The sequence below is a fragment of the Physeter macrocephalus genome, chromosome 9 (genome assembly GCF_002837175.3).
Source record: "Physeter macrocephalus isolate SW-GA chromosome 9, ASM283717v5, whole genome shotgun sequence".
Lineage (NCBI taxonomy): Eukaryota > Metazoa > Chordata > Mammalia > Artiodactyla > Physeteridae > Physeter > Physeter macrocephalus.
In genome coordinates this window covers 79652176-79670659 of record NC_041222.1, presented here as the reverse complement: position 1 = coordinate 79670659, position 18484 = coordinate 79652176, and the positions used below count along the sequence as shown (strand labels likewise).

Sequence of the window (18484 nt, the reverse complement as noted above, 5' to 3'; positions counted from 1 at the left end):
GCTGGGCCCGTGAGCCATGGCCGCTGAGCCTGCGCGTCTGGAGCCTGTGCTCCGCGACGGGAGAGGCCGCAACAGTGAGAGGCCCGCGTAACGCAAAAAAAAAAAAAAAAAGTTTCAAGTTTCACCACTTTCCATAAAAATCACCCATTTTCAGAGACTTGATTATCACAGATCAACAACTGGGGAGAGGGCTGCTTCAACAGATTCCGGTAGGAGGTGATGAGCCCCCTGTGGGTGTGGCTTGATGGGATGTTTTCCCACACTGATCTGGTCACTGGAAGCCAGGGGGCCACAGATGTGACAGCTCAGTGGGTCAGATTCTTTTATAAACTCCCCAGAGTTACAAAGTCTTCAGGCCTCCTCTAATTCCTTTCCATCTGTACTCCTTCCTGCACCCGATCTAAAACAGGAAGTGTCAACCACAACTCTCTCTCACCCCTACACACACACACACACACATTCTCACACACACCCCTTATTAACATTCTTCTTCATGGCACAGTCACCAAAACTGTGACCCACCAATCATAATAAACATATGGGAAGTCCAAGGAGAATGCTGCTTTGACTTGGATAGATTTTGTGTATGGTCAAAATGGACTGGACTGAAAGTGGCTTTGAGTCAGAAAGTCACCTCTTCTTTAACAGAGGTGTTTTGGGTGCAAAATAAGCAAGCTGTTTGTACAGGCAAAGATAGTACTTTTTCATCTGGAAGTCCCTTGTGAGTATAGCATTTCATGTATGGAAAACATTTGGAGATCCTCTCACGGAATTTTCTCATTTTACACATGAGGAAATTAAGCTCCAGAGATGTAAAATGACTTATCTGAAGTCACACAGCCAGTTGGCAGCTCAGCTCTGAGTACTCAGTTCTCTTGGCTCTCACTATTTTTTTTTTTTTTTTTTGCGGTACTCGGGCCTCTCACTGTTGTGGCCTCTCCCGTTGTGGAGTTTTTTTGCTGTTGTTTGGTTGGTCATTTTTGTTACTTGTTTAAATTAAGAGAGTCCATCATTGCCTTTTCTCCCAAGACTCAACTGGGATTCTGAGAAATAGAGATCCATCTAGACAGTGCAGCAAGGGGATAAGGAGGCTGAAAAAGAACACTTCCAAACATTTTCATGGTTGGGATTATCAATTCCTCCTTTGCAGTTATACAATGATACTATAGAATTAATGTGTATTTCCCCTTCATTTCTCATGAATTTTACATCGGTTTCTTGATGCCAAGTAGGGGGGAAAAAAGGTATTAATTACAGAAATGTTCATTTTAGACCTGAAATCTCTTCTAAAATATCTTCTGCTCATTCTTTTAATTTTAAAACTTAATAGTAAGATACAAAACAATGAAACTATTTTCGTGTTTGTGTGTGTGTGTGTGTGGTGGGGGGACATGTTTTAACATCTGGTTTTGATATCAAACTAAAAATACTCCAAAGGTCTACATCGTCCTTGGTCCAACAGCTGAACAATAAATATAATTTTAAAAAATCATTCCCTCCTTAGTATTTTGCCAACATCATTCTGGCTTTGTCTAAAACAAAGAAACATCATAGCGATATAGGAAATTTTAAATTTTAATATCACTTTAAGTTATAATGTATTTTCCTAGTCAGCTATCTTTAACAATGACCCAAATAATTAGAGTTTTAAAAATAAATTTCCTATGTTTAACTGAATTTCCCCTCCATTCAACTCATGTTCAGTGATGTCATCAGCTTAAGCAAGATCTCCTAGACCACTTGGCTGGTTCCACAACTATTATAATGATCCAAAGGGAAAAAGGAATGGGTTACCAAAAAAAAATGCTTTGGTTTTAAATAACATTTTATTCACTGGAATGGAAAAAAGGCAGGAAAATGCAGAAAGTACATAAACTTTGAATAAAGATTTCCATTTTTTTTAAAGATTTTGTTTTCTTAAGTATGTTGAGGCTCTAGAATCAAAAAGATATTAAGGCCTCTTCCTGTCTAGCTTAGCAAGAACACCGTTACACATTCTTGACTGTTGCATCAAAATATTTTCAAAGGGCACACATACTCACACACCACACAAAAGTAATAAACATTTTTTCCAAGAAGCATGTATCATATTGTTATGTATGTGGTTATTTCATCAGTCATTTTTAAAGGTCACCTAAAATCCAGTATCTGAATGATGGAGGCAAGAAAGAACATTTAGGTTCAAGAGAAGCCAGAACCCCACAATGGCTAAAACAAAGTAAGAAAATGTAGTTTTTATATTTCCAGCTATTTCATTTTAGAACTAGAATAACAATGAGGAAGAAGAAATGAATGACAATGATTAATAAAAGAAATACTCTTTTATAGCTGCAAATACATTTTTAGTTCTTGTCCAGAGATCATTGCTACTTGGTAAAAATGGGACAAGAGCTCTTATGAAAGAGGAATTTCAGGATGGAAAGATGATTTTTTTTTCAAATTTGAAGTTTATTCTTTAATGAGTTTTTTATTTTATCAGTTTTAGATTTATTTTTAAAAGTACAAAGATAAAACACAGAGTCCCCATATATCCCATATCCAGTTTGCCCTACAACTTACATTAGTATATTTGTCACAGTTGACATATTATTATTAACTAAAGTCCAGATATTAACTAAACTACTCAGATTTCCTTAGTTTTTCTCTAAAGTCCCTTTTCTATACCAGGATACTACATTAATTTTAATCATCATCCTTAGGCTTCTCTTGACTGTGACAGTTTCTGAAGACTTTATTTATGTTGGCCTTGAGAGTTTTGAGGAGTACCAGTCAGGTATTTTGTTGAAAGTCTGACTTATCTCATGTTTTTCTCTTGGTTAGACTGGGGTTATGGGTTTTGGGGAAGAAGATCACAAAGATGACATTTTCATCACACCATACCAAGGGTACATACTATCAATGTGATTCATCACTGTTGATGTTAACTTTGATCTCCTTGCCGAGGTCACGTTTGTCAGATTTCTCCAATGAAAATTCACTTTTTCCCCCTTTCCATACTGTCCTCTTTGGAAAGAAGTCACTATGAATAGCTCACACTTAAGGAGTGAGGAGTTATGCTCTACCACGTTAAGGGCAGAGTATCTATATAACTTGGACTTCCTTTGCACCATTGATTTGGCCATTCTCCTCCATTTGTTTATTTAAGTCAATCACTGTTTTATATTAGTATGTACTCATGAATATTTATTTTATACTTTGGGTTATCATCCAAAACTATTTTATTTTGTTGCTCAGTTTGAGTCATTAGGAGTTCTTTCAGATGGCTCCTTGGACTTTGACAGACACACGTAATTCCAGGTTCTTGTTGCTGCTGTTTGAGCATTTCCTTATTTTCTGGCACTATAGATGCTCCAGCTTCATCTTGCATGTTGCCTGCCCCAGTCCCAGCCGTTTCTCCAAGAAGCCCTGGTTCCTTTACTGGAGAATATATTAGAAACCAAGATCCAGGCTCTAGGGTACACTCACTGCTTCTAAACCCACTCAGCTGACAAACAAGGAAATATATGTGTGCATGATATCACTTGCAAACAACCATATCTATAATTATTTCTATATGCAACCATCTGTATCTATAGTATGCTAAACATGAGTTCATAGTGATGTCTCCAATTCTAATCCATTTCCACATGGATCATTCTAGCCTCCTCCCCTTGCTCATACTCAGCAGTGAGAAACCTGGCTCCCATCATCTGCATCCATTTACTAAATTGCTCAATTCCAGGATACACGTACAGTGGTACCAGGATTGTTAACCTGCACCCCCATGGGAAACAACTCTATCAACTACAGTACAGTATTTATGTACAGTTCCTTTTGCCTTTAGCCTTACAGATTCAACTCATTTCCAAAGTTACTTAGGTCAGTATCTTTTTCCTCTACTCCCTTCAGTGAATTTGTTTCATACATTTTTTTTTTTTTCGGTACGCGGGCCTCTCACTGTTGTGGCCTCTCCCGTTGCGGAGCACAGGCTCCGGACACGCAGGCTCAGAGGCCATGGCTCACGGGCCCAGCCGCTCCGCGGCATGGGGGATCTTCCCGGACCGGGGCACGAACCCGTGTCCCCTGCATCGGCAGGCGGACTCTCAACCACTGAGCCGCCAGGTTAGCCCTCATACATTTTTAATATAGCTAGATTGTTCTGTCACATTTTACATTTCATCCTAGGATCCTCTGACCTCCTAAGTGATTATTTATTTACATATTATCAAACAAAATAACAAGTTTTATTCTCAACAAAGGGTAGGATGAGAGTGGGAAGGGGAGAAGCCACTGATGGAACTTGAAAGGAAAAGTACCACTTTAGAGCTTTTCTTAAGTTTCTGTCTAGTATCTGCTTAAAAATAGAAGTTTATTGAAAGCTAATATAATTTGTTTTTTTAAATGTATTGAAATCTTTGCATACAATAAGGGACATGGTAAAAATCAAAAGTAAGAAACATAGCTCCCTTTCACAATTAACACATGGATTTTTCTAGGAGCTTTCAGTAACTTTATTCAATTTTCCTACTTGTAAAATGGGAATAAAAAGTTTCTCATCCAGACTAAGAATTTATAGTAGGCATATGGATAGTATTCTGCCATTCAAGGATAAAAATGTAACCACTACTTTAGTTTAATAAATGTAGACTCTATGCCTTGAAGGAAGTAAGCTCTACCCAGTTATATTTTTCACACAATTGTGAAATTTTACATTTTCACACAACTATATTCATAAAGCATTGTAACCCTGATGATTACTATTTGCTCATATCACTAAGCAATTATTTCTGTCTAGTAAGCTGGGATCCTTGGGCATTTTAAGTCCTTATAGTATCCAAACAGTTACCAGTATATACCTAGATTTATTCTTAAGCATGTGGGAAAATTTACAGAGATTTGGTGGCCATTCATGGAAGATTATCTTGATTGTAATAAAATTCCCCCCAAAAAAAGACAAAAAAAAGGAGAAAAAAAATCTTTGAGGATTAAAAAACATTTTTTAGCCCTGTAAGACTGCATAAATGCCATTTATTTACTAACATATAATCACAAAGTTCCAAAAATACAGCTTAAACTCCTGCTGTGATCATGTGTTTTACTGAATTTTCAGAAAAGGAGACATCAAGAGGAAATTCAAGTCAACCTTTCAGGAGCAAAATGTGCCCACGGACCTTCTGAGTTTCTTTAAGGAAACCAGCATTTATCAATAACTCATTCCTACTCAACACTTTATATGCAGTGTAATTCACAAGTCTAATCTCTTTCTTTGTAGTAAGCACTGAGAAGAAAGCCATGTTTGAGGCCATTACTGAGTATTTCTTCTAAATACTGTCGATAGCTTCTTCTTCTCCATTATTCTAATTCAAAAATGAAATATCTCAGAGTATAAATTCTAGAATTTCCTAGTTAAATATTCAGAGACAGTATATTGTCAAATCTTACTGAAAAGCCCATCTTCAATAATTTCAAAAAAATTTGAAGATACAGTAGGAACACCTATTTCTTTCCCTCACAGACTCCCAAGAATGTCAAATAAGTTATTCTATAGATAAGTTACTATGCTTTTGTACTGATGTAAATTTGCACCACCCCTGCACTATCCCAAAGGCCACCTCAGACTCCAGCAGAAATGACAGGAAGCAAACTCATTCTGAGCAGGAAGGGAGACCAGAGCAGGAGGTAAGATTAGAGGCAAGGAACGGGATAATGAGAGCTCAAAGTGAAAGTGATGCTTTAAAAAAATGTAATCTGAAAGGTTTTTTGGGGGCTGAGTTGGGGGAGAGATGTAAGCAATTTACCGAGACCACTGTCTCCATTAAGGGAGTCCAATGCTATAAAAGAAGCCTCTGAAAACAAGCTCACAGAGATGAACACTCCTCCAACCAAGATCTGCTATAATTATTGTATTGCTTTGCAGTACATTAGCACAAAGAAATAGGTAGAATAATGAGGAATCAATAAAGTTTGATTTGAAAATTCTCAAATTCTAAAAACCCTGAACAACTGTTAGAGGACAGGCAAGAAGAAAAGAACAAATGACTGCCTGAATACCCACCCTCCGAACATCGATGCCTCACCAATTCCTTCTCCCCACACAAAAAATCAGCAGTCTCCTTGGTGTCAGATACCCAGAATCATGGTCAAAGAGGCAAGTGTGGACAGTCAGCAGGACTGACTGTCACACTCCCCAGAACCAGATCTTTCCAGTGTTTGAGGGTTCATATTACATAATAACTGACAAAGTCCAGGGAGGCATTGCTGCCAAGAGACAGGTACAGTAAGAAAGCCACAAAGCAGAGCTGGCTTTATTTGGAAGCACTTTGCCAGGCTTCACACCAACCCAACTTGGCAGCTATGTAACCCCTCAGGAGGAATATGAAGGAACTTTGAGAACGTATTTGCTCAAAGATACATATCGTTTCCATCTACAGTACTGGAAGTTGCCAGCAGAGATCTCAACAGAGAGCTAGGCTCGGCATTTAACCATTAAACCTGACTTTCAGTCTCCTAACTCAGTAATACAGGGGCTTAATAAAGTAATCTTTTCATCCTGAGTTAAGGGAAGTAATCCTATTAAGAGTTCAGCATGCCTGGGAATTTACCTGCTTCACTGTGGGTCGAAGGATTTAAGGTTAGATGGGTAATGCCACAATAAAGAGGAGTGTCTTTACAAAGACTCATCTCCCGGTGTGTAAGATTAATAGGCAGGGGACTGCAGAGTGCCCAGATAACCTACCTGCCACTCTGGTCTGAGGTCCACGTAACTGATCGCCCCTGGGGTTTGGTTGTGTACCGTATCCTTATGGCATGAGGAAAGTCAGTAGCTGTCTGAGCCCCTGTCTTCCTGATCTGTAAGCTCCAAGTATCAATGTCAAACAGGAGTTCCCCACAACAAGGAGCCTGGCTGCAGCGAGCATAATAGTCTAACTGCTCCCTCCAACGATCTGCAGGCAGAGCCACGAGTTCACGTACAATCTGATTCCTGAGCTTGGGAGACCTTGTAAGTTTTTCAATACCTGGCACAGCAGCAACATCCACCTCCTCAACCTTTAACACAGATAAATCACAGCAGTCCAACACTAGCAAAAAATCCTCACTCCCATGATTCCCTGTGTCACAGCAGTACTTTGAGCTAGAAATCCCAGAAGCCTGTTCCTGGTTGTCATGGTTACCATCTTTACCAGAAGTATCTTTTTCACCTTTACCACAGATTACAAAATCATTATATCCCATTTTAGATGAGACGGTCCTTGTATTTGTCACAGGAATATGGCAGGGTTCAGGCGTCCTAAATTTGCAGGCTTCGTTTGACTCTGATGGGTAGGTTTCTTCGGTGGAACTACTCTGTTTCTTGAATTTATTTCCAGACTCGAAGAAAAGCACTATGGTGCCCTCAAGGATTTGACTTTCGAAATTCACATCTAAATCCAGTACATAGTGCTTCACAAGTATGTGGCTGGTGTTGGCCATGAGAGGCAGGTCATCTCGGGAAGGATCCAGCTTTATGTCCATGGTATAGGTGTTGTTCGAGAACTTTGTTAAAATCTCAGAAGGGGCTTCCTGTCAGTCCCAATCTTCCAGAGTCATAAATGGCTGCTTACCAAAAAACACCTGATGTCACAAATTAGGGTTCCACAGCTTTCAGTACCCTGGTAAAGAAGAAAAACACAATCACCCAAAATTCCAAACAAGACCCTTTGCTCCTGCAACTGCTGCTTCTGCAAGTTGACTACCTCCTTAAATAACTCCCCGATGTAGTAGAAGCTCATGGCTAGAAGGCAGACTAATCTTTTTGACTGACATCAAAGAAAACTACATTATGGGTTTCTAAAAATATTTCAATTATCAATGGAATGAAAGGGGCCTCCACAAAACCAGAAGAATCATGTTCCTAACTAGAACAGTCCTTGTTTCGGAAAAGAGCAATTGTTAGGCAAAAGTGTAACATCACTGTATCTCTTGTTTTAAAAGATATTAAATGTATCGTTTCTAATTTTGTGCACCAAAAGAAAAGTGGTTCTTTCTCTACTGTGATTCTAAGTAACAAATGTGAATGAAGGCTAAATGGTCTCATATGTTTTATTCTTTGAGAGTAATCATTTAATACATACAATGTAACTCCAGGGATTATTGTACTTTTCACATTAGGACTGCTCTCATATCAGCGCTTCCAGTAAATTACAGGAAAATGAGCCAATTTACCAAGAGTGCATTCTAAGTATTCCTTTGAGATTGTTCATGGAGATTTTTCAAATTTATAGTTAAATACTCAAGGTATATCATTACATCTTAATAGCTGAAAGCCCATTAACATTCTGGATAATAGCCTTCTTATGGCAAACGAAAAGGTCTTCTCATCTGAAAAAAAAACGGTATGCAAATGCCTATAAAAGGAAGGAGAGAAATTAAAACGTGAAAACAGATGTTGTAATAAAATGCCCAAGTTCTTCATAAAAGTTCTGATCAAAATGTAGTCCTATTTTATAACAGCAATCCAGCTAAAAGAAAAATTATTTGAAATTATTTCAGTCTCTGTTGTGTACCTAATTTCTTTCAGCATATTTTTTTTAACCAAAAGTGAAAAAAAAAAAGGCAGGGGAAAAGAAACAAAAACTCTGACAGAGTAGATTTATTTAAAATCACTTTTGTATTTCTAAATATCAAGAGGTATTCTTTCATCAACAGCAAAACAACATTACTTGCTTGACTTTTCAAGTAAAATTAAGCCCTCCCTTCTTATTGTTTAACTCCTCCTCACTTCCCTTCTAACTTTTTCTGCCAATCTCCTAGACTCTTATTTCCTTTCCTTCTAGAATCTCATTCCAACAATCAAAACTATTGAATTTTCATTTTCTACCTCTCCACAGGCTATTTCCTCATCAAAATCTCACCTATCCTTAAAAGAAGCTGCCTTCCTGCAGCCTTGTACAATCTGGTTTCAGGCTATTTTTTCCAGTCATGGAGACCACACTCCCTTTGAATCCTTGTCCTCTAGTCAAAGGGCCTGCTCAGCACACTGCTCCCTAAAGATGACCTGACATCTTGCCTCCATGCCTTTTGGAGGCAAGTAGTGTGCCATACCTGGAGTGCTCCTGGCTCGCACCTCCCATATCCACCTGTCAAATTCTATTCTCCCTCCACACAGTTCAAGTCCAATTGCCTCCTGAAATCCTTCCCTGCTCCCTACTCTCCCTCCCCCATCCCCACCAAAAAGTATGTGGTAATACACACTTTGACTTTAAGAATGATAGGAATTGAGAGAAATCAGGGATGTAAAAGAATAGTCTGAGATTACTTTAAGGAGAAGCTGGCACTCACTTTAATCCTAGAAAAGTCAATGGACAAAGGGAATAAGCCAGGGTATTTTCTTTTCTGCATGAGAACAATTGAACTTGTCACATAATGAATAATAAACTACAATAAAGCTATTGGCTATATCTATGTAATTAGAAACAACGGATGTTAAAACTTCATCCTGCTGGTGTTTGGAGCTGCTGTAATGCAGTATTTTGTTGATTGGGCTATTAAAAATTTTTTTAAATAATAATTTTTAAAAAACTGAATACACACACAAGGAAAAGCCTGAATCAATTAAGACAAGGGTTAACTTTGTGGCTGTCTAAACTATCAAATTTGAAAAAGAATACTTTAGTATTTCTAATAATATAGATAAAACCATTTATTGTCTAACCCGAATAGATTCCTTCATTTACTTATGAAAGTTAATATAATTTAATAAAACATATTCTATAGAGTAGTTTTCATCACTTCTGTTCCTGGTGGCTGTCCCTAGGCTGCCTTAGAGCCCTGCCCATCCAAGACTGTTAATGTCACTTTGTTTGTCAACCTTAACTGGAAATATTGTTGTCCTCTTCAGTAGATTCTTTTTTTTTAATTGAAGTCTAGTTGATGAACAATATTATATAAGCTACAGGTATATAATTCAGTGATTCACAACTTTTAAAGGTTACACTCCATTTATAGTTATTATAAAATACTGGCTATATTCCCTGTGTTGTACAATATATCATTGTAGCTTATTTTATACATAATTGTTCATACTTCTTAATCCCCTACCCTTATGTTGCCCCTCCTCCTTCCCTCTCCCCACTGATAACCACTAATTTGTTCTCTATATCTGTGAGCCTGCTTCTTTTTTGTTATATTCACTCATTTGTAGAATTTTTCAGATTCTACATATAAGTGATCTCATACAGTATTTGTCTTTCTCTGTCTGACTTATTTCACTTAGAATAATACCGTCGAAGTCCACTCACGTTGTTACAAAAGGCAAGATTTTCATTCCTTTCTATGGCTGCATAGTATTCCATTGTATATGTATACCACATCTTCTTTATCTGTTCATGGATATTTATGTGACTTTAGTAGGTTGTCTTTTTGTTTTTGTTTTTTTTCCTTTGCTGTACAGAAGCTTTTAAGTTTAATTAGGTCCCATTTATTTATTTGTGCTTTTATTTCCTTTGTTTAGGAGATAGAGCCAAAAGAACATTGCTGTGATTTATGTCAGAGTGTTCTGCCTGTGTTTTCCTCTGGGAGTTTTATGGTTTTGGGTCTTTCATTTAGGTCCTTAATCCATTTGGAGTTATTTTTGTGTACAGTGTTAGAGAATGTTCCGATTTCATTCTTTCACATGTAGCTGTCCAGTTTTCCCAGAACCACTTATTGAAGAGACTTTCTTTTCTCCCTTGTATATTCTTGCCTCTTTTGTTGTAGACTAGTGACTTTATTTCTGGGCATTCTATCCTGTTCCATTTGTCTATATTCTGTTTTTGTGCCAATACCATTCTGTTTTGATTACTGTAGCTTTGTAGTATAGTCTAATGTCACAGCATGTGATTCCTCCAGCTCTACTCTTCCTTCTCAAGATTGTTTTGGCTATTCGGGGTCTTTTGTGTTTCCATACAAATTAAAATTTTTTTTGTTCTAGGTCTGTGAAAAATACCATTGGTATTTTGATAGGGGTTGCCTTGAATCTGTAGATTGCCTTGGATAGTATGGTCATTTTAACATTATTGATTCTTCCAATCCAAGAACATGGTATAGCTTTCCATCTGTTTGTGTCATCTTCAATTTCTTTCATCAGCATCTTATAGTTTTCAGAGTACAGGTCTTTGGCCTCCTTCGGTAAGTTTATTCCTAGGTATTTTATTATTTTTGATGTTATGGTAAAGGGGATTGTTTCCTTAATTTCTCTTTCTGATAGTTGTTAGTGTATAGAAATGCAACAGATTTCTGTATATTAATTTTATATCCTGCAACTTTACTGAATTCATTGATGAGTTGTAGTAGTTTTCTGGCATCTTTAGGATTTTCTACAAATAGTATCATGTCATCTGCAAATAGTGACAGTTTCACTTCTTTTCCAATTTGTATTCTTTTTATTTCTTTTTCTTCTCTGATTGCTGGGGCTAGGGCTTCCAATAATATGATGAATAAAACAAGACAAGGGCATCCTTGTCTCCTTCCTGATCTCAGAGGAAATGCTCTCAGCTTTTCACTGGAGTATGATGTTAGCTGTGGGTAGGTCCTATATGGTCTTTATTATGTTGAGATATGTTCCCTCTATGCCCACTTTCTGGAAAGTTTTTATCATAAATGGATGTTGAATTTTGTCAAAAGCTTTTCTGCATCTATCAAGATGATCATCTGGTTTTTATTCTTCAATTTGTTAATGTGGTGTATCACATTGATTGATTTGCAGATATAGAAAAATCCTTGCATCTCTGGGATAAATCCTACCTCATCACTGTGTATGATCCTTTTAATGTATTGTTGGATTCAGTTTGCAAACATTTTGTTGAGGATTTCTGCATCTAGGTTCATCAGTGATATTGGCCTGTAATTTTCTTTTTTTGTGATATCTTTAACTGGTATTAGGGTAATGCTGGTCCCATAGAATGCATTTGGAAGTGTTCCTTCCTCCACAATATTTTGGAATATTTGGAGAAGGATAGGTGTTAACTCTTCTCTAAATGTTTGGTAGAATTCACCTGTGAAGCCATCTGGTCCTGGACTTTTGCTTGTTGGAATTTTTTAAATTACTGACTCGATTTCATTACTGGTAATTGGTCTGTTCATATTTTCTGTTTCTTCCAGTTCAATCTTGGGAGATTGTACATTTCTAAGAATTTGTCCATTTCTTCTAGGTAGTCCAGTTTTCACAGTAGAGTTGTTCACAGTAGTCTCTCATGATCCTTCATATTTTTGTGGTGTTGGCTGTAACTTCTTTTGCATTTCTGGTTTTATTGATCTGGGCCCTCTCCCTTTTTTCTTGATGAGTCTAGCTAAAGGTTTATCAATTTTGTTTATCTTTTCAAAGAACCAGCTTTTAGTTTCATTGATCTTTTCTATTGTTTTAGTTTCTATTTCCTTTATTTCTGCTCTCATCTTCATGATTTCTTTCCTTCTACTACCTTTGGGTTTTATCTATTCTTCTTTCTCTAGTTCCTTTAGGTATAGGGTTAGGGGCTTTTTGGCTTTATTTTTTTTCCTATAAGTTATGATAATGTTTTATTTTATTTCTTTTTTCCCAGCTTCATTGTGATATAATTCACCTATATTTTATTTTTTTCCATTTTTTTAATTGAAATATAATTGATTTACAATGTTGTGTTAATTTCTGCTGTACAGCAAAGTGATTCAGTTATACTTATATATACATTTTTATATTCTTTTCTATTATGGTGTATCATAGGATATTGAATATAGTGCTACACAGTAAGACCTTGTTGTTTATCCATTCTATATATAAGAGCTTTCATCTGCTATAGGGTTAGGTTGTTTGAGATTTTTCTTGTTTCCTGAGGTAAGCCTGTATCGCTATAAACTTCCCTTTTAGAACCGCTTTTGCTGCGTCCCATAGGTTTTGGATAGTCATGTATTCATTCTCATTTGTCTCCAGGTACTTTCTGATTTCCTCTTTGATTTCTTCAGTGAGCCACTGGTTGTTTAGTAGCATATATATAAAATTGCTTTAAGTTGCTGACCTGTTAATTTCAAATGCATTTTAACAACCCAACAGTTGTACTCTCCTCCCCTCATGATTACTATTTTTGATATCATATTTTACATCTAATTGTTTTGTGTCTCCCTTAACTGCTTATTGTGGATATAGATTATTTTACTACTTTTGTCTTCTAACCTTCCTATTAGCTTTGTGCATGGATGATTTCCTACCTTTATGTTTGCCTTTACTGATGAGCTTTTTCATTTTGTAATTTTACTTGTTTCTAGCTGTGGCCTTTTCTTTCTCACCTAGAGAAGGTCCTTTAACATTTGTTGTAAAGCTGGTTTGGTGGTGCTGAATCCTTTTAGATTCTGCTTGTCTGTATATCTTTTGATCTCTCCATCAAATCTGAATGAGAGCCTTGCTGCGTAGAGTATTCTTGGTTGTAGGTTTTTCCCTTTCATCACTTTAAATACATCATGCCACTCTCTTCTGGCCTGCAGTTTCTGCTGAAAAGTCAGCTGATATCCTCATGGGAGTTCCCTTGTATGCTATTTGTTGCTTCTCCCTTGCTACTTTTAATATTCTCTTTATTTTTAATTTTTGTCATTTTAATGACTATGTGTCTTGGTGTGTTCCCCTTTGGGTTAATCCTGTAGGGGACTCTCTGCACTTCCTGGACTTGGATGACTGTTTCCTTTCTCAGGTTAGGGAAGTCTTCAGCTATTATGTCTTCAAATATGTTCTCAGCCTCTTTCTCTCTCTTCCTTCTGATACCCCTATAATGCAAATATTAGTGCACCTGATGTTGTCCCAGAGGTCTCTTAAACTGTCTTCATTTCTGTTTTTTTTCTTTTGTCTGTTCAATGTCAGTGATTTCCTCTATACTCTGTCTTCCATCTTGCTGATCCCTTCCTCTGTATCATTTAGTCTAGTGTTGACTCCTTCTGGTATATTTTTCATTTCAGTTATTGTATTCTTCATCTCTGATTGTTCTTTATAACTCTTTGTTAAAAACTTCTAACTTCTTGCTCTGTGCATACATTCTTCTCCCAAGTTCTCTGATCATTTTTATGATCATTACCCTGAACTCTTTCTCAGGTAGATTGTCTATCTCCACTTCACTTAGTTCTTCTTCTGGGGTTTTATCTTGTTCCTTCATCTGGAACATGTTCCTCTGATGCCTTATTTTGCCTAAGTTGCTATCTGTATTTTTATTTATCTGGTACGTTAATTATGTTTCCTGACCCCAAAGAAGTGGCCTTCTGTAGAAGAAGTCCTATGTGTCCCAGCAGTGCACCCCCCTCTCGTCATCCAAGCTATATGTTCTAGGGGTTTCCCCTATGAGGGCTGTGTGGGTCCTTCTGTTGAGGTAGGCTGACTATGTGGGTGGTCTGGTAGTCTTGGTTGGCCCCTAATCTGCTTGGTTGCCAGGCCCTGCCTTGTGCGGAGGCTTCTGGCTGCTGGTTGGCTGGGCCTGGTCATGAAGCAGCTGACTGCAGAACCCCAGGGGGCCTCAGGGCTAGTGCTGGCTCACTGGTGGGCAGAGTCAGGGTACAGAAGACCCCAGGGCTGTTGTCTACCCACTGGTGGGTGAAGCCAGGTTCTGGGGTTAGTGCTGGACTACTGGCTCACAGAGCTGGGTCCTGGAGTCTGGCTACAGGGCCCAGGGATCCCACAGCTTGTGTCAGATCACTGGTGGGGAGGGGCTGGTTCCTGACACAGTTGGGTGCAGTATCTGGGATGTCCCAAAGCTTGTGTTTGCCTGCCAATGGGCAGGAACAGGGCCCAGCTGGCCCCAGGGCAGGGTCTGGCCTGCTGTAGGCAGGCTGGGTCCATAGGCTGTGGGATCATAGTTTTCTTATACCTGGTGACTGCCCCCTGGAGCATGGAGCTGGGTCCTGGCCCTCTGGTGGGCAGGATCATGCCTAGAAGCGTGTCTAGAGGTGGCTGTGGGCTCAGGAAGTCTTTAGGCAGCCCATCTGCTGAGGGGTGGGGCTTGTTCCTATCCAGTTCATTTCTTGGCCTGAGGCATCCCGACACAGGTGCTAATGAACAGTTGGGTGGAGCCAGGTCTTAGAACTAATGAGCTAGAGGAAGGGTTCCACAAAGGTGCCTACCAGCACCAGTGTCCACATAGTAGCAGCTCCCCAGAATGGCTGTCACCAATGTCTGTGTCCCTAGGGTGAGCCACAGCTGACCCCCACCTCTCTGAGAGACTCTCCAAGACCACAGGTAGATCTGGTCCAGGTTCCTATCAAATTACTGCTTTTGCCCTGGGTCCCAGAGCATATGAGATTTTGTGTGTGTGCTTTAAGAATAAAGTCTCTGTTTCCCATTAGTCCTTTGGGACTCCCAAAATTAAGTCCCACTGGCCTTCAAAGCCAAATGCTCTGGGGGCTTGTCTTCCTGGTGCAGGACCCCCAAGCTGGGGAGCCCAACAAGGGGCTCAGAACACTCACTCCTGTGGAAGCAATATAATTATTCTCCAGTTTGTGGGTATGGGAGTTGATTATATTGTGAATCCGCCCCTCCTACCCATTTCATTGTGGGTCCTTCTTTATGTCTTTAGTTGTAGAAGATCTTTTCTGGTAGGTCCTGGTCTTGTTCACTGATGGTTGTTCTTAAACTAGTTGTGATTTTGGTGTGGTTGTGAGAGGAGGTGAGCTCAGGGTCCTTCTACTCCGCCATCTTGGTCCCCATCTCTAAACCTCTTTCAGTGGATTCTTGAGTATATTCCATATAGAGGCAATTATAAATCTTTTCTCCTTTTAACTTTCCAAGTCCATGCCTGATGACTCATTCTTAGCTGATTATTTGGCCTCCTACCTGACTGAGATGATTTTGAATCCCTGAAACTCCACCATACCTCAAGGATTTCTAGTTCTTCACAATTAGTGCCATCTCCTGATTCAGAGGAAACATATTGCCTTCTCCAGATTCAGAGGACACAATAATCCCTTCTCACCAAAGCCAATTTTTTCCCCTGCATCCCAGCTTTTGGGGTCTGAGAGAGCCAAATGAACAGCACTCTTCTTGCACATCCAAATTCTGAACATACTGGGAAATAAGATGAGGATATGGCAAAGGGAGACCAAAATATCACATTATTGATGAAGACTAAACTGGAGAATATGACTTAGCGTGGGAGCCATATATATCTCAAAGCATTATGTTGTACACCTTAAAGTAATACAATATTATGTGTCAATTATATCTCAATGAAACTGGAAAGAAAACAAACAAGCAAAAACTACGTTTGGTCCTGTTGTCCATTTTAACTAGTCTACTTTACTGAATTCTCAAGCTGAAAAATTCCTTAGGGGGGCTTCCCTGGTGGCGCAGTGGTTGAGAGTCCGCCTGCCGATGCAGGGGACACGGATTCGTGCCCCCGTCCGGGAAGATCCCACATGCTGCAGAGCGGCTGGGCCTGTGAGCCATGGCCGGTGAGGGTGGGCATCCGCAGCCTGTGCTCCACAACAGGAGAGGCCACAACAGTGAGAGGCCCACGTACCGCAAAAAAAAAAAAAAAAAAAAAAAATTCCTGTGCCCCCGTCCGGGAAGATCCCACATGCTGCAGAGCGGCTGGGCCTGTGAGCCATGGCCGCTGAGCGTGCGCATCCGCAGCCTGTGCTCCACAACAGGAGAGGCCACAACAGTGAGAGGCCCACGTACCGCAAAAAAAAAAAAAAAAAAAAAAATTCCTTAGGGCTCACTTCCAACACTCTAGTTTTACAAATGAAGACACTGAGGTCCAGAGAGGTAAAGCAATTTGCCCAAGGTCAATTTCTGAGGCTCTTCCACTTGCTGATACTTTTCCTTGAAATTCTCATCCTCATGACCATTTCCTTCATAATGTCCAAGTCATAAATCAAATGCTAAGACTCTCTTCCATATCCCCACTCTACCTTTTTTATCTTCTTTCAGTTGTGTGGACTAGAATCAATTCAGAGTATAATAGCTTTGGAGAAAAAAGGAGAATTTTTAAGCAAGCCCAGAAGATTCAAAAGATCACCATCACCTTCCCATGGTTTCTAACCTGTTATGTATAATATGTAAGTCTATTAAAACTTGTTTCTTATTACACCTATTTCCTATCTGCCTTGGATTCATGGATGATCTAAACATTTTTTTCTGCAAGTACATAACTATCACTGACATCAATCAGGGTCACAGTCCCATGTTTAGGGAAGAACTGAACTGACTGTGGTTGCAAACACATATATCTGGCCACCTTGAAAGGCCTCTCTCAGCAAATAGTAACCATATTTCTAAGCAGTTCATTGACTTCAGCACTTTTTGCTATTATTGCGCTCCAATTTTAAATGCCAGCTCATCTCACTAAAGCATTTTTCCATTCTCCGTCATAAGCCATAACATAAAATTCCTCCCTTTATCAAACCCAATGATTAGTTTCCAGTGGCTAACCACTGCTACCTCTAAAATAAGTGTACTATGTGGTGTGTTTTAAATGCTTAAATGATTGTTTCAGCAACACCATTAAAGGCTTGGAAAGATTTAATGTACAGCAATATTTTTCTTAAGAAAGGCGGTGGGGGCAGGGGTAAGTGGAAGAGGATTAAATACTAAACAGAGCTATGGCACGGCAAAGAAACTGCCTTGTCACCTTTAATCACCCAAACAGAAATGAGCACATTTACAAATGTGTGAAACAGCTTCCATTCTGGAACCCTCCAAAGAAAATAATTTCTCTCCTTTCAAGCTACAAAGCCCTCTGTATCACTCTCATGGCCCTTAACTTATCCTGCCTCGTTTTATAGTTACCTTCATCTTCCAAAGGTCTATAAAGAACTTGGGACTCCTAACTCATCTCTGTGTTCATGACCATGTTAAGTAGAATACCCTGTACACAGTAGGTTCTCAATAAATATCTGTGGAATTTGACATCTGAGGGCATTTGTGATTTCAATGTCTAGTTATTTACAGCAGAGGGATTCTGGTTTGCATAGGTTCTAGAAGAAAGTTATTGCTTAAACATCTTCTTCCAGACAGCTCTCATTTCTTCTTCTCATCATACACCTGTACTTCTTTCTGCCACATCTCTTTTCTTGTAAGCAACTCAAGGGAAAAGGAGAGAGTTTTGCATATATGCTTATTACATAGCATTGAGCATACTGGGAATAGTTACAAAATATTTAATTCTACTGATTACTTGTTCAGAGGAAGACAGTTGTCTTCTATTGCAAGTGTGTTCATTCTTTAGGATACAGTGATTGCTCTTAATGACAGTAATTGGGTTACTGAAGTATACTGTTTCTGGGCATACTTCCTCAGATAGTCAAATGCATGTAGTCATAGGAATATAGCTTACTGATGTGAAATTTGATGATTTCAGAATTAGAAGGAATCTTAGAATTGCAAATGTATTATGTTTAGAAATGTCACACTAACATATTATTTTGTAACTTATTTCTCTCAATAGTTGCAAAATATAGCCATGAAAATGCAAATAAATCTAGCTTATTTAATTGCTATACATTGTCCTGAAATGAATATTCCACAGTTTTTTAAAAAATT

General features: G+C 38.8%; 1 protein-coding gene across 3 annotated transcripts in view; it reads right to left on the bottom strand.

The window, feature by feature from the left end:
• Positions 1 to 18484, bottom strand: part of AOPEP (aminopeptidase O (putative)) — a 382025-nt gene that overhangs the window by 316530 nt on the left and 47011 nt on the right. The window contains exon 2 of one of the 3 annotated variants that reach the window (XM_024132867.2): positions 6716 to 7628. In XM_024132867.2, the coding sequence (XP_023988635.1) occupies positions 6716 to 7491 (776 nt within the window). In that variant the 5' untranslated portion in view covers positions 7492 to 7628. Of the gene's footprint in view, positions 1 to 6715; positions 8028 to 18484 lie in introns of those variants that run through there. The other 2 variants (XM_028494111.2, XM_024132866.3) reach the window with 2 other exon arrangements.